This window comes from Branchiostoma floridae, chromosome 12, assembly GCF_000003815.2.
Source record: "Branchiostoma floridae strain S238N-H82 chromosome 12, Bfl_VNyyK, whole genome shotgun sequence".
Taxonomy (NCBI): domain Eukaryota; kingdom Metazoa; phylum Chordata; class Leptocardii; order Amphioxiformes; family Branchiostomatidae; genus Branchiostoma; species Branchiostoma floridae.
This window is the reverse complement of record NC_049990.1, coordinates 20,029,779-20,044,329: the sequence shown is the minus strand read 5'-3', so window position 1 is coordinate 20,044,329 and position 14,551 is coordinate 20,029,779. Positions and strand designations below refer to the sequence as shown.

At 39.7% G+C, this 14,551-nt stretch overlaps 3 protein-coding genes across 3 annotated transcripts in view; 1 reads left to right on the top strand and 2 right to left on the bottom strand.

Annotated features, from left to right (window-relative positions):
- LOC118427165 (centrosomal protein of 63 kDa-like) overlaps positions 1–409 on the bottom strand; it is a 4,632-nt gene extending 4,223 nt beyond the window's left edge. The window contains exons 1-2 of the mRNA XM_035836802.1: positions 394–409; positions 209–229 (exon numbers count right to left, since the gene is read on the bottom strand). Coding sequence (XP_035692695.1) covers positions 209–229; positions 394–409 — 37 coding nt within the window. The remainder of the gene's footprint in view (positions 1–208; positions 230–393) is intronic.
- Positions 410–821: 412 nt separating this feature from the next.
- On the bottom strand, positions 822–9,418 carry LOC118427344 (centrosomal protein of 63 kDa-like). The gene is made up of 11 exons (XM_035837084.1): positions 9,358–9,418; positions 8,887–8,986; positions 8,021–8,204; positions 7,262–7,357; positions 6,607–6,750; positions 5,335–5,448; positions 4,664–4,822; positions 3,592–3,687; positions 2,872–3,017; positions 1,421–1,507; positions 822–918 (listed from the first exon to the last, which is right to left on the bottom strand). Exons 2-11 carry the CDS (start codon positions 8,934–8,936, stop codon positions 837–839), a joined length of 1,158 nt encoding a protein of 385 aa, XP_035692977.1. The 5' UTR covers positions 8,937–8,986; positions 9,358–9,418; the 3' UTR covers positions 822–836.
- A 217-nt stretch (positions 9,419–9,635) lies between these two features.
- On the top strand, positions 9,636–14,394 carry LOC118427345 (COMM domain-containing protein 2-like). Its single transcript, XM_035837085.1, has 6 exons — positions 9,636–9,817; positions 10,231–10,308; positions 11,572–11,654; positions 12,055–12,228; positions 13,523–13,592; positions 14,132–14,394. Exons 1-6 carry the CDS (start codon positions 9,751–9,753, stop codon positions 14,257–14,259), a joined length of 600 nt encoding a protein of 199 aa, XP_035692978.1. The 5' UTR covers positions 9,636–9,750; the 3' UTR covers positions 14,260–14,394.
- Positions 14,395–14,551: the final 157 nt, after the last annotated feature.

Sequence of the window (14,551 nt, the reverse complement as noted above, 5' to 3'; positions counted from 1 at the left end):
AGACTACAGGGGGAGGAGGGGGAGGGCTCAGAGTTAGTACAATCAATCTGTAGGCCACACTGATCTGATTATATGGATAACATCTTCTAGGCACAGCAAAATTGATGTGAGACTACTTCTAGTATGTGAAAAAATATTCATTTTTTCATCTAATTATCATTTATTGGTTTGGCTGTTAAGCACAGGCAGCCAAGGTTGCCAAACTAACCTGTGGCTTTTACAAAGGGCCCTGCAGACAGAGACAATAGAAAATGATAGTTGAGCCAAAAGAAATGTAAATTTGCCTTGAATGTTATCTAAAGATCCAACTAAATTCTTTATTTTTGTGCAATGTGCAAAGTTTATGACAAAAGCAATGTGCGTTTTACGATTGAAAAAGAGAGATTGTATAACATTGGTTAAGATTCATTTCTTTTATACAGGTTTCTAACTTACAGCACTTGTGTGCTCATTTAGCAGTTTAATTTGAACGATTTATGTGTGGTCCCAAATTTTCTCTTTAGGCAACAGCCAAAAAATGCATGTGAGGATGTCATCAATATAATCAATGCAGTGTGGTATTATGTTTAAAAAAATGATACATCGCTGGATGTTGCTGTAATAGTAACAGCAACAAGAATGATTTTGATTGATCAGGAATTAAAGAAATAGAATTGATTCAACTGATTGGTTCACTAAACAGCTAACAACTAAATCATTGACAGACAAACTGATTCTCACTTAAAGGCTAACACTAACAGCTACTTTCAATTTGAAGGAATTTGTCATGCAGTATAGGATTGGGTGATCATTATTGCATGCTTTGGGATCTACGTGCAGAGAGAGAGTTTCATGCATCAGATGCTGGCTCTGTGACTGTACCTAGCTTGTAACCTGTCAACCTCCTCTCTGAGTCTCTGTTCATTTTTCCTGCAGGCTCTGAGAACAGGAATACACAGCAACATGGATAGAAGTTATTCATAGTAACTGTTACATGTACTAGGGGTCACCAGGGTACCAGTGCAGCAAATTCAGGTCCAGGTCAGGTTCAGGTCCAAAGAATCAGGTCCAGGCAGTCCAAACCTGAACCTGATTGTGAGTGATTCTCAAAACAATGGTCCAAAAATGAGGCTACTGAGAAGAACTTAAATATATTTGTTGAATATAGCACCATAATAATAATTATTGTAACCTTGAAAAAAAAATTTTCTTACTGACTAAATGTAATTGCTTAGCCTGGATACCATCATCCCGATTAGCTACATGACATTGTATAATATACAGCAGTTACTAAAGAGGATGGCACCCTTCTAGTCATTGTTAATAACAATGTTAGACTGTTGTATAAATCTTGGTCTAACTTTCAATAAAGCTATTTGCACGCAGTGTTCTGCTGAAAAAAAATTGTTTAATGTATAAAATACAACAGAACAAGATGTACCTGGCTTCTGACCTACAGCTACTGAGTTCTTCCCTGAGTTGATTGAGTTCAGCTGCCTCCTCTTTTCTGGTGGCATCCTCAAGTGACCTACAGTGAGTGAAGAGCATGGAAAGTGCAGAACATGTTTAAAGTTACCATTCACTGACCTGATTGTCAGACTTGTGAAAACTTGTGAATGGGCGATACTCAAAACAATGGTCCATTTTGCTGCAAAGAAATCTCTTTGATGGAGTATCAGGCCTCTTAAAATTCAATCTTCATGTAAACAACAAATTAAAGTTTAACTGGTAATCTTCTGGACCAGCCCAACAAGAAAAAAATGTTTTGCTGAAAAAAAACCTGCCCTTAGCCATTGTGTAGTGCTGTAAGCTGTATTGTATACCTGATGAGATCATGTGTAGTGCCATGTGTAGTGCCATGTGTAGTGCCATGTGTAGTTCTAGCTGTACCTGATGAGTTTATCCTTCATGTGTAGTGACTCCTCCAGTCGTAACAGGTCCTTACTGTGGTTCTTCTGTGTAGTGACATGTGTAGTGATGTGTAGTGCTATAAGCCATACCTGATGAGTTTATCCTTCATGTGTAGTGACTCCTCCAGTCGTAACAGGTCCTTACTGTGGTTCTTCTGTGTAGTGACATGTGTAGTGCCATGTGTAGTGCTATAAGCCATACCTGATGAGTTTGTCCTTCAAGTGTAGTGACTCCTCCAGCCGTGACAGGTCCTTACTGTGGTTCTTCTGTGTAGTGACATGTGTAGTGATGTGTAGTGCTATAAGCCATACCTGATGAGTTTATCCTTCATGTGTAGTGACTCCTCCAGCCGTGACAGGTCCTTACTGTGGTTCTTCTGTGTAGTGACATGTGTAGTGCCATGTGTAGTGCTATAAGCCATACCTGATGAGTTTATCCTTCATGTGTAGAGACTCCTCCAGCCGTGACAGGTCCTTACTGTGGTTCTTCTGTGTAGTGACATGTGTAGTGATGTGTAGTGCTATAAGCCATACCTGATGAGTTTATCCTTCATGTGTAGTGACTCCTCCAGTCGTGACAGGTCCTTACTGTGGTTCTTCTGTGTAGTGACATGTGTAGTGCCATGTGTAGTGCTCTAAGCCATACCTGATGACTTTGTCCTTCATGTGTAGTGACTCCTCCAGCCGTGACAGGTCCTTACGGTGTTCTTTCTGTGTAGTGACATGTGTAGTGCCATGTGTAGTGCTCTAAGCCATACCTGATGACTTTGTCCTTCATGTGTAGTGACTCCTCCAGCCGTGACAGGTCCTTACTGTGGTTCTTCTGTGTAGTGACATGTGTAGTGCCATGTGTAGTGCTATAAGCCATACCTGATGAGCTTGTCCTTCATGTGTAGTGACTCCTCCAGTCGTGACAGGTCCTTACTGTGGTTCTTCTGTGTAGTGACATGTGTAGTGCCATGTGTAGTGCTATAAGCCATACCTGATGAGCTTGTCCTTCATGTGTAGTGACTCCTCCAGTCGTGACAGGTCCTTACTGTGGTTCTTCTGGTCCCTCTCAGCAGCCTGGATCAGGTCATCTCGGGACTGCAGCTCCAGGTTTAGTCTATTCACCTCGTCCTCCAGCCTCTACAATAAGGCAACAAGTTGGAAACATCTGTAACCTCCATGAAAATAGAGGTATTGCTTTTGATGTGTGTGTGTGTGTGTGTGTGTGTGTGTGTGTGTGTGTGTGTGCTTGAATGTGTTTCCAGATGTTTCTGGTCAGCACAACTTTAGAACCATTGGATGAATAATTATTGTTAGTAATGATACTTGGTATGTTAATTGTGATTGAAATTTTACCCTTAAACTGCCAGAGCTTCAGCCCTATAAAATGCTGTAAGTGCCAGGGTTGGCCGCTGACCTACAAAAAGAAACCCCCTAACAAGGCCAAAGTCCCTAACTTCCGGGGTTCATGCACTACTCGCGCGCAAAGCTGCTACTTCAGGGGAATGCACTATCCCGGATATATCCGGGCGCCGCACACAGGGCATGTATATGTGTGCCGGATATATCCTGGTTTGGCAGTTTAAGGGTTAAGGTCTATTTTGGGTCCCCTGGTGTGTGACATTGATACTGCAGTTGGAGTAAAGCAGTACTTATTTGTCTCTCAAAATCCTCTTTATTTTTCAAGTAATAAAGACAAGAAATAAGCCCCTACCCTGTTGTCCCTCTGTGATTTTCTCAGGTCCTCCCTCAACTGTTCATTCTCCCCCAGGAGTTGGTCTTTGGAAGAGATGGTATCATCCAGCTCAGCCTATAGGGGATAGGGTTGGAAAATAGAATCAGCATGAAATTGGGTTTCAAACAAACAGACATTATTACAACTTATAAAAGATTGCTCCCTCAACAACATAGCATAGTATTTGTCATTCTTTAATTGGACTGATCAGCCCAGATGACCAAACTTAGCAACAAAGTCTCTGATCTGACAAAAAAGGTTTTACTCAGGATTGTTGTTCTCTTTTCCAAGTCCATTGAAGAAAACTAGCAAGGGAACATTAGCAAGCAAATACATAGTACATTATTTAATAATGTCCACCTTCCCATGGTCTAACCTAACAGACTACTGCTCTGTTTATTCTTATTCAAACACATTCATATATATGGTGACCAGCTCCTCCAGCTCTGTCCTGCCACTTGCTACATTGTATAATCAAGCATCACAGGGTGTCTACTTAACAGCCCCAGGACCTGTAACCATGGTGACAGCTGGTCTGGTCTGGTGCAGGTCATTGACCTTATTTGTTTGGAAAAAAGAAGAGCAACAAGAAATGGAGCATATTCTGTGAATATGTATCAGATTCTGTATCTATATCTAAATAGCCGGTATAACCGCCCTTTGGCGTAACACACCAGCTTTGCTTGCACTTGGCGTGGCAGCAGCTGGTTATTATACTGAACGACCCGTCACACCTAACTTTTGCACATCTATCTGCAAGAGTTCTTTAGAACTATACAGAGAAGAGGCCCCTACTGTACTTGGTGATAACAAATTCCACTCTACGATAGTTCTCGGAAAATACAAATTTTTGAACACTGTGATCAATCCTAGTTGATATAAAAAAAATCTATCTGCAAGCGTTCTTTAGAACTATCCAGAGAAGAGGCCCCTACTGTACTTGGTGATAACAAGTTCTACTCTACGATGTTCTGGGAAAATACACATTTTTGAACACATCAATCCTAGTTGATATAAAAAAATAATCATATAGACTAGCAAAGGAACTGACCTTGAGTCTCTCGATGGTCTCCTCCTGCATGTTGATGTCATCACGTGCCCTCTCCAGCTGTTCCCCCACCTGCGCCAGCTGCACCTGGTGAGTCGACTCCACACCCTCCAGCATCTGCCTCCGCTTGTTCAGCTGGGACTGGTAACTGAGACTCTGTTGCTATGGTAACAGAAGGAAATTGTTGAGAGACTTGATCTTGAGACTACATCTGATATCAATACAACAATTAGACCATTTGCCCTTTGTTTTTTGGTTCCACTTCGTGTCTGTGCTTCTGCAACAGTGATATATTATAACAATTATAACTTAAGAACCTCTGAATGGATTGTGATGATATTGGTATGTACTAGGTAAGTGTCATGTGGATACAAAGGTCAAGGCCAAATTTGGGCCTTCTCGTTACTGATCTTGGTACTGCAGCAGAACTTTAAGTTTTGTTTCTTTTGTCCTGGACTTCTTGTCTACTGTGTTCTTTTGATTAAAGGATGCACTCTTTAAACTTTTCAAAATTCAAACAGTGCTGCAAGGTGTTGCAAAACTATTCTGGGTAATGTGCTTTAGTCAATTTTTTTCTTTTTTCATGTCATATTTCAATCCTACAACCCCACCCAAATTGGGTGTGCAAATTTTAATTAAGGTTTAGTTTTGAACCTTGTCTACCTTGTACCTACCTGCATGTGTTCACACTTCTCTGCTAGAGTCTTCCTCTGTGCCTCCAGACTCTGGATCTGACCTTGGAGTGACCTGCGCTGACTGTCCCAGTCCTTCCCTCGTCCACGATAGTCCTACAAGCGTACAGAACACATGATTTACAAACTTTTTCTGTCCCAGTTGTTGTTTGGGACTGCGCATGTTGTTAACATTTGTTGTTAAATCTGTTTAATGCTTATAGAGTCAATTCCAAGTCATCGAGATGGCTTTGAAAAAAATATTTGTAATAAGTTTGAACTATTTTGAGTAAAAGAACATTTCAGTCACTTAAGTTCGAAATTGTTCAAACATTTCAAAATGAAAGTTTAAACATGTTTGAACCTTTTTATAAGTGTTGGAACATTTGGGAAAGTAATGATATAATTATCTCTTTATTTAGAACAATTTTCAAATATCTATGTGTTTTTGTTACTGTTCCAACATGTTCCAACATTTTGTGTCATTTTTTCCCTCCATAAAAACTTTTATTGACCCCATAAACAAAGCTGCTAAGCTTGGTCCTTTGTTTGGCTCTTGTATTTTTAGACTTTCTTTAGTATACACTGGTGAGTCTTTTGTGAGAAGGTGGCAGACAGACATAATTTCCTGCACTTGGCAGGGATGTGTGAATTGCCCTATTCCCAGCCCACTGACCCAGTTTCATCATATTGTTTCCATGTTCGAACATGTGATCACAAATGATGCATCTATGTTGGAACAGTTTAGAAACTAACAGAAATAATGTATTTGATGTTAGAAATGTTTCTAACATGTTTGAATACTATAGAAATATTTAGAACGTCACATAGATGTTATAAATAGTTCTAAACAGTTATTTATCACAGTTAGATTGTTACAAAGATTTCCAAAATGTTGGAACAAAAGGCAAGAAGCACCCTCTCGGTAATATGGAATCGACTCTAAGTATACATAAACACATTTTTATCAATATCCTGCCATGCACTTTGGCCGGACAGGGTAATTTTTTTCCCATCCTGAGAAGCAAACTTCTGTCCCAGAGGGATTAGGTCCTGGAGACAGCCCTTGTTGTAAAGAGTGACATTAGGATTGGATGATATTTTATCATAAACTCACTCACTGCATTTCAAAGTGACTTCAAGACATTTTCTACATTAGAGTTGTCCCTCTTTTACAAATAAAGACATCCAGACTGCCCAACGTGAAGATGACGAAACTTTTATTTCAATTGTTGATCCCTATATTGTCCTGTTTTGTTGGATGTATTTTCTTACCTCTACTTTGGATCTGAGTGCCTCTATCTCTGTCCTGCTGTCCCTCAGTTCTGCAGACAGTCTGTCCTTCTCCACACTCGACCCTGACGACCTCTTCAGCTGGTGCCGCTGGAGCTTCTCATACTTAGTCTTTAGGTTTGTCAGCTGTATCAAGAAGGGAGAGGTTTATTGAAAAAAAATCATTTATCGTTTATAGCAATATTTGTTTCTGGAAACTACTGTAAATGCATTAAAGTTCGCTGGGATTTAATTTCGCGGTAGCAGGGCAAAGGACTTTTCGCGGTGATTTTAAGTTCGTGGTAGCACCATGCACTGTAGTCTCTTAGTAGTAGTCTTACTGCCATGGAAAAATGTTTGCGGTGGTTTAAAGTTCGCTGTGAAATGTTCACCACGAAAACTGCTAACATTAAACCACCACAAAAGTTTCTGCATTTACAGTAGTATCTGTGTCTCCCAGAAACTACAATGCAAAAAGAACATTTTGTACAAGAACTTTTGTACTTTAAGTAGTATCATCGTATTGACCTAAATGTACACTAGAACTAGCTATTAAGTACAAAAATGTATAACAATACCACTAATTCCTCTTTTCAAATCTACCATAATTATGTACGTAATGCTAATATATGTACTCAAATTGTTTGCATTAACTCACCTCATTTCGCAGCCCTGACACTTGCTGTTCATATTGGGCCACAAGGTCCCTCTGGGCTCTCTCAAACCCCTCCAACTGCTGACGCAAATTCCCTATCTGGAAAAGAATTCAATATTTCTTATTGTAATAAATGCAATACAATAATTCATCTCACAGTTTCAAACTGTACCTCTCATCCCAGTCTTCTTTGGTCTATCAAAGCTTAAATGCCATGATTTACTCAGGTGATGGGAACAGTGATGATTGGTCAGACTGTATCAGGTGACCTAGATGGCAATGCCCATGGTTTACATTAGGGGTGGGTTTTTCTTACTGGACTGGTTCGGAAAAACAGGACCTAAATAAATTAGGTGGACCGAGTGTTGGACCTAATAGAAAATAAGCACATCATATGATCAGGAATTCACATGTTTGGGGGATTACTGGACTGGTTGAAGAAAATAACAATAAAGAAGCGAAGCAGAGTTTATAGCCATTTCAACAGAGTTTCACAGTCAATCGTACAGAAGCAGTTATAATTAGTCTTGTAGGATTTTAGAACTCCAGTGGGAGTCAAATACCATTGTTTTTAGTATTGTCTATCCACATGTTTTCACATACTGAATCAGGTCTAGGTTCAGGTCCGGACCTGGACCTTATCCTAAGACCTGTACCTGAATTTTCTGTACCGGTACCCACCCCTACTTTACATGTAAATCAGAACAATTAGTATACTACTTGTTTAGTTTTTCGAAAACTTTTAACACACAGTACTGGTACCTCCTGGTGCTTGGCCTCCAGTGTAGCTCTCTGCATCAGGACTTCCTTGTCCCTGACATCAAGCTTCACCTGCACGGCCTGCAGTTCCCTCTCCCACTCTGCCTTCTTACTGTTCACCATGATGTCAATCTGTCTCATCAGCTCCTGGAGCTCTGACTGGCAGGAGGTGACTGTATTGGGCAGCCTATAAAGTATAAGGAGAGTAAATAAACATATGTATGGAATATTACAAACCCTTTCATGCATCAGGACACAATTTTTCTAGATTTATTGGTTTTGACCTTGGAAGATTTATGTAAGGACACTGATTTTGTTTTGACGCCTTGGTTTCATGTGCTTTCCCTTGGACATTAGCTGCCAAGTTCTATTTGTTTTTTCGTTTGTTTTTTGTTGTTGTTGTTAGGTACTACACAGACTAGCAGGACCTTGAGCTCTCAGACTGACATTCACAAAGTATGGTGGTTTATATGGCACAGATGATGGTAATGCACCTTGTAGTAGTGCAGCCACTAGGTACGGTTCCTGTAAGACTGATGCCAGTGTAATGTCCTTAAGGTACCTCTTCAAACACAGGACCACCAATTCATTTTTACATGTACATCCCTTTTGAAAGATCCAAACAGGATGCCCTTCCATATCGGGGCCTCCCAGTTACCAACTAAATGGAACAAGAGGCTCAACTGTGAAGCTGCTACTAGTTGAGCTACAATCTATCTATCTATAACCTTTAGTTGCTTTAGTTTAATATCAGATTTTGCCTGGGATGCAACTCATGCAAGGATAATTGCCGCTATCAAATTAGAGTTTTAATTTTCAGTATGATAATTGCAGGGTTGCTACCTTCTGCAACTACTAAATATACTTACGTTGTTCCCATCTGCCTCTCCAGGCCCTGTAAAAATGCTCTTTGGTCCATCTTACGTCTTTCCGACCAATCACCGTTCACACTCACAAAACCACTGACACCTGTAAAAGTAAGATAGGAAAAGTAGCTGAAACGCTTATTCATTAATCTTCCTGCTGTTGTTTTGTGTTGTCCGAGATGCTGTTTAGTTGATTCACATTTAAGTACCATAATACGGTAACAGGTGTTGAGTCCGCCTTTTCTTTTGTTTCCAAGGACGCGACAAGTGATCAAATTGATAAGAACAACAAACTTTTAAACTGTGCTCTAGCGAGGATGCTAGTCTGTCTTAAAACAGCTTTTTCACAACCATTCCTTAACTCTAATCTATTTGTAACAGTCTCTCATGAATATGACAATATCTGAAATTCTATATTTTCATCTTAAGGGTGTAAAAATAAGATTTTAAGCGAGAAAATCTAGGAAGACTTACGTCTCTGTGCATTTCGAACTCGGACCTCCCTCCAAATCCGCTAAGATTCATGGGAAAACAACTGAGGATGAATACACTTTTAGAAAGGGGTGCAAAAATGTTAAAATATGAATAAAACTATGTTTATTGAGAGGATATATCCAATATTAGGTCTATGTTTTATATTATAGGTACCATAAAGTATTGATTTTGCTTATGTTTCAATGGTTCAAGAGAATAATTTGTTAAACTTACCTTTATTTTAGTGGCATCGGCTACTTGTCGTAAATTATTGCCGTAAATTGGCACGTGCAGTCACAGGACTTCCGGGTTCATCTGGGGGGGAGTTGTTTCTGTTGTTTGTAGCTTTTCGTGAGGATTTTGCTGAATTCGTGGTGATTAGACCTCCAAACCATGCTTCTGGTGTTAGCAGACGAGCATAAGGAGCATCTAGGCTTCTTGAATGAAGTTGATGTAGAAGGTTTGTGTTGCTTGCCATGTACATAATTTGTATTTGTTGTTGACCTCATTTGCTAACTTTTTAGTTTTTCAAAATCATAATTTGTTTGGTCGTGTCTATTTACAGGGTATTCCTATCAATAAGACATTTTTGCACAATTGACAGCGTCATATTTTTGGCACCATTGTATACATAATGTGATCATAGTATTGTCCTGTCAATAAGAACTTTGTGTTCCTGTCAATAAGAATTTTTGTTCTATTGACAGGATGTTTTTTTTTATAATCTTGCAAATGACACCTCATGATCCAGTTGACCCTGACATAATCCTTTAAGATGCCGCAAAATTCTGTCTGCTATTTAGTATTTCACCAGATGTTCCTGTCAATAGCCATGTACCATTTTGCGTGATCATAACCCTTTTGTATTTGCAGTTGTCCGTGAATTCTGCAGAATAGCCATGGAGTTCATCAGGTCCGGACCTAATCCTAAACTCTACCAGTCAGCCGCACGTAAGGAGCATTTACATGCAATTATTTATGCCAAACTACTAGTAATGCAAAAGAATGAATTATAATGTCCATATTTGTCTGAATACATGAAAACTTCTAAAAAAATGCAACGATATTATTTAATGTAATGCTATTGCATCTTTTATGTCATAAATTTTATGTGTGTAGCAGGGCTGTAGCCAGCTCGATTTTTTATCCGTCAGCCAATTCTAATTGTCGTGAAAACCGCGAAAATTCGATTTTCCTATGACACTACAAAGTAGTAAATGTTGCCATTGAGACCTTGAAAAATGGGTTTTAATGAGATGATCGTATGCGAAAGGGCGCCGACACACAATTTGTCAACAATCATAACAATAGCAAAACAAACAGTGTGTGGCTTTTACGGCCGTGGACAGCGTCCCCAAGCCGGGAACGGGTTTTCTGCGCGTTAAAAATCTGCGCGTTAAAAAATTAAGTTGTGCATTGAGAAATTCTTAGGCAGAAAAATGTGACCCCATTATATGATTTTACATCTGTTACCTGAATTTTTGGTTTGAAAAGCCCCTAATTTTTAGGTCCCTTGGGAATAGGCTAAATTGCATATCCAGAAGATTTTAAAATCACTTGAATTAGACACAAATACATGGAAAAATTACTAGTGTGAGGTTTTATATCATATGATATAACTGCTTGAGGCTTTTTTCCATTCTACAAGCTTCATTTCATCTTTTCTCAAACAGATTGTTTCACATGCAAATATCAACTTTTGTTGCGCGTTAAAACTTAACATTTAAAAATCACTTTAAAACTCCTGGAAAGGGATATTTGTACTCTAGAATGCAACAATATGATACTTAATTTCATTTTGTGTTATCGTCTTCAAGCTTTTAAGTTTAAAACTGCAAAAAAGTTTTCAGATCCCCAGGGAATCAGCTAATTTGCATATTTTAACGCGCAGGTTTTTAACACGCAAGTTTTAACGCGCAAATTTTAGCGCGCACAAAACCCCAACCCCCCAAGCCGCCTGTAGCTTCCTCCAAGGATTTTTGTCCGTAAGGTGGACGGATTGGTTTTAAAATTTTTCCGTCAGACGCAGCAAATTTCCGTCAATTGACGGAAAAACAGACGCTGGCTAGAGCCTTGGTGTGTAGCTTAAATTGGAAGATATCAAAGTCTTTATTTGTAAATGCAGATCAAGTAAACATGTACACGTATCAGATTCTGTGGTAACAAATCCCTATCAATTCGAATTTCTATGAAACTATTTTTCTGTCCTTGTAGAAAAACTTTCAGTTGCATCAGAAACAGTACAGCATGGGGTGGAAGGACTGATGTTCTTACTGACGGAGGCAGCAAGGTACATGGTAAGTACAAAATGTTGTTACTTTAAATACTCAGGCACCTAGCTACATGGTTCATTCGCAACATACATGTTATACAGAGATTACAAAGGACTTTTAAAATGTACATTGTACTAGTAGCTGCATTCAATGAGGAGTCACTTTTGTTTATGGCATTTGTGTTTAATGGTACTTGTCTTAGCGGTAGTGTCCAAATTTGTCTTCCGATGCCCTAAAAGAGGAAGTCAAACCCAACAAAACTAACACCATGTATATTTAGAAATGTAGCATAACACTAGATATAGTCATCAGTACAGGTACCAAATATTTTTCATTACTTTATGTGATGTGTTGCTTGTACTTGCAATAAGGCCTAGGGCATGTATTTGCAATAAACTTTTTGTGTTATTCTCTTCCCCCCCAGATATCTGAGATAGATTTCCAGGACTCCATCATGACCCTGGGGTTCAGTGAGGATCTGCGCTCCCTGCTGTTACAGCTGTACCTGGACAACAGGACAGAGATCAGGACCATCCTGTCTGAGATGAGCATGGACCTTCCTCACTATCACAACCTGGAGTGGAGGCTGGAGGTCACGGTAAGGAAAACTAAAGGGTGGACATTTTAAGTAGCCTGGGTACCACCCGGATAATAGTTCACTGTACCTGGACAACAGGACAGAGATCAGGACCATCCTGTCTGAGATGAGCATGGACCTTCCTCACTATCACAACCTGGAGTGGAGGCTGGAGGTCACGGTAAGGAAAACTAAAGGGTGGACATTTTAAGTAGCCTGGGTACCACCCGGATAATAGTTCACTGTACCTGGACAACAGGACAGAGATCAGGACCATCCTGTCTGAGATGAGCATGGACCTCCCTCACTATCACAACCTGGAGTGGAGGCTGGAGGTCACGGTAAGGCAAAATACATGGTGGTTATTACATTAAGGGTAGCCTGGGTAGTTTGCTGTACCTACATACAACAGGACAGAGATCAGGACCATCCTGTCTGAGATGAGCATGGACCTCCCTCACTATCGCAACCTGGAGTGGAGACTGGAGGTTATAGTAAGGCAGAATACGTGGTGGCTGTTACATTAGGGGTAGTCTGGGTACATGTATCATCTGGGTAATAGTTTGCTGTACCTACATACAACAGGACAGAGATCAGAACCATCCTGTCTGAGATGATCATGGACCTCCCTCACTATCACAACCTGGAGTGGAGGCTGGAGGTCACGGTAAGGCAGAATACATGGTGGCCAAAAGAGTAACATTTGGGTAGTAGGTTGCTCTGACATTTATCAGGATGAAATACTTTTTTATAATCTCCTTAGTTTACCACGACCCCTGTTGTCTGACAGGATGAGTACCTCTTTAGTGAAGTAAAATGGTTTGTGAGCACTTTCACTTAACACCAATTTTCCATCATCATTCATTTGAAAATATGTTTTTGACATCCTTTCCAATGCATAAGAAGGGAATTAGATCAAAGAACAAAAATTAAAGAACCCACACTTATTGATAGGGGTAAAAGTCAGCACAGTGTCCTGAAGCACTCCAAATTGCTTCTATGAAATAAAGATAAGTGTGTGAAATAGCTTTACATATTGTGTTTTATGCAATATTCAGTAGTGGTTATCATGGAGGTTGTTTTCAGCACCAAGGACAGGTATACATGATAAATGTTCAACTAAGCAAAAAAACTTATCACCTGTTTCTTGCAAGAGGTTTGACAAGTTAGCTGATTTACTCCATGCATATGTCATGTATTTGGGAAAATTCCCCAAGACCAGGATAAAGTCTAGTATGGAGGTTTTGTGTTCACTTTCTGTATGTAAATTGCTTGCGCTTGTATTAAGAATAATTTGTACATTCTGTTGTTGCAGGTTGCCAGCAGGACTCTGAGACATCAAGTCACTCCTAGGCTTATGATGAAACTGCACACCCAAGACTCAGGTATACTGGAAATAGTTCAAGTAAAGTATGCTCTTTTTTAATGGTTGGTATTGCTCAGTTCAAGCCTAGAGACAACTGTTGAGCACTGAACTATAAAGTTGGTTGGAGACACATGTAGTATACTAGGTTTACTGTGCTAGATCATGGTGAAGGTTGGTTTTGATATGGCTTGTGGGTTGCATTTGAAAGGAAACATAAACTTGACAAGGGAGAGTTTCGTAATTTCAGTTTAGAAAGAAAATGATGATGTAGGACTCAGAGACTTATATTTGAATAGTGTGATGATGTGAGCTAGAGGAATACCTGGCATTACACTGAAAAGCTCTCAAAGTGGTGTGGTGGAACAAGTATGAGACTGAGAGTGGTGTAGTGAGAGTTCAGCTGGACAATGCCCATGTCTTACTAGCCCTTCCCTTCCTTCACAATGTAGCTCTTTTTGAACACACCAGCGAGATAAAACTGTATAATATTGTCTATAACTTGTCTATACCTCCCTTGTGTCATGTACCAATATGAAGGCTATTTTGTATCTGTTGCAGGTGAAAAGGATGTCCAGGTGCTGCAGACGGACCCTGTAAACCTGCTGCACATGACACGGGTGCTAGAGGGCGCTCTGGCAGAGATGAAGTCCACACACTGTAGACGGATCGTCAGGAACATCAAATAAGTCTCCAGCTCAAACTTTAATCAGAAAGCGTCATTATTGAAACAATAAATTTTACATATTAAAGAATGTGTCCTTTTTGAGGCTGGTGTCTCAAAGTTAAGCCCTCAATAAAGTCAGTGACTGTTTAATTCTTCATTAGAATGGATGAAGGTTGTCTTGATTTTTGTACATGAGATATCATTTAATTTGATAATTTGAGACTTACCAGTCCTGGTGGAATGTAGATTGCCCAGTTTGTGTTCGATGACACCACAAGCTTTCTTGTTACAAGTACAGTCATTGTAGTTATTTG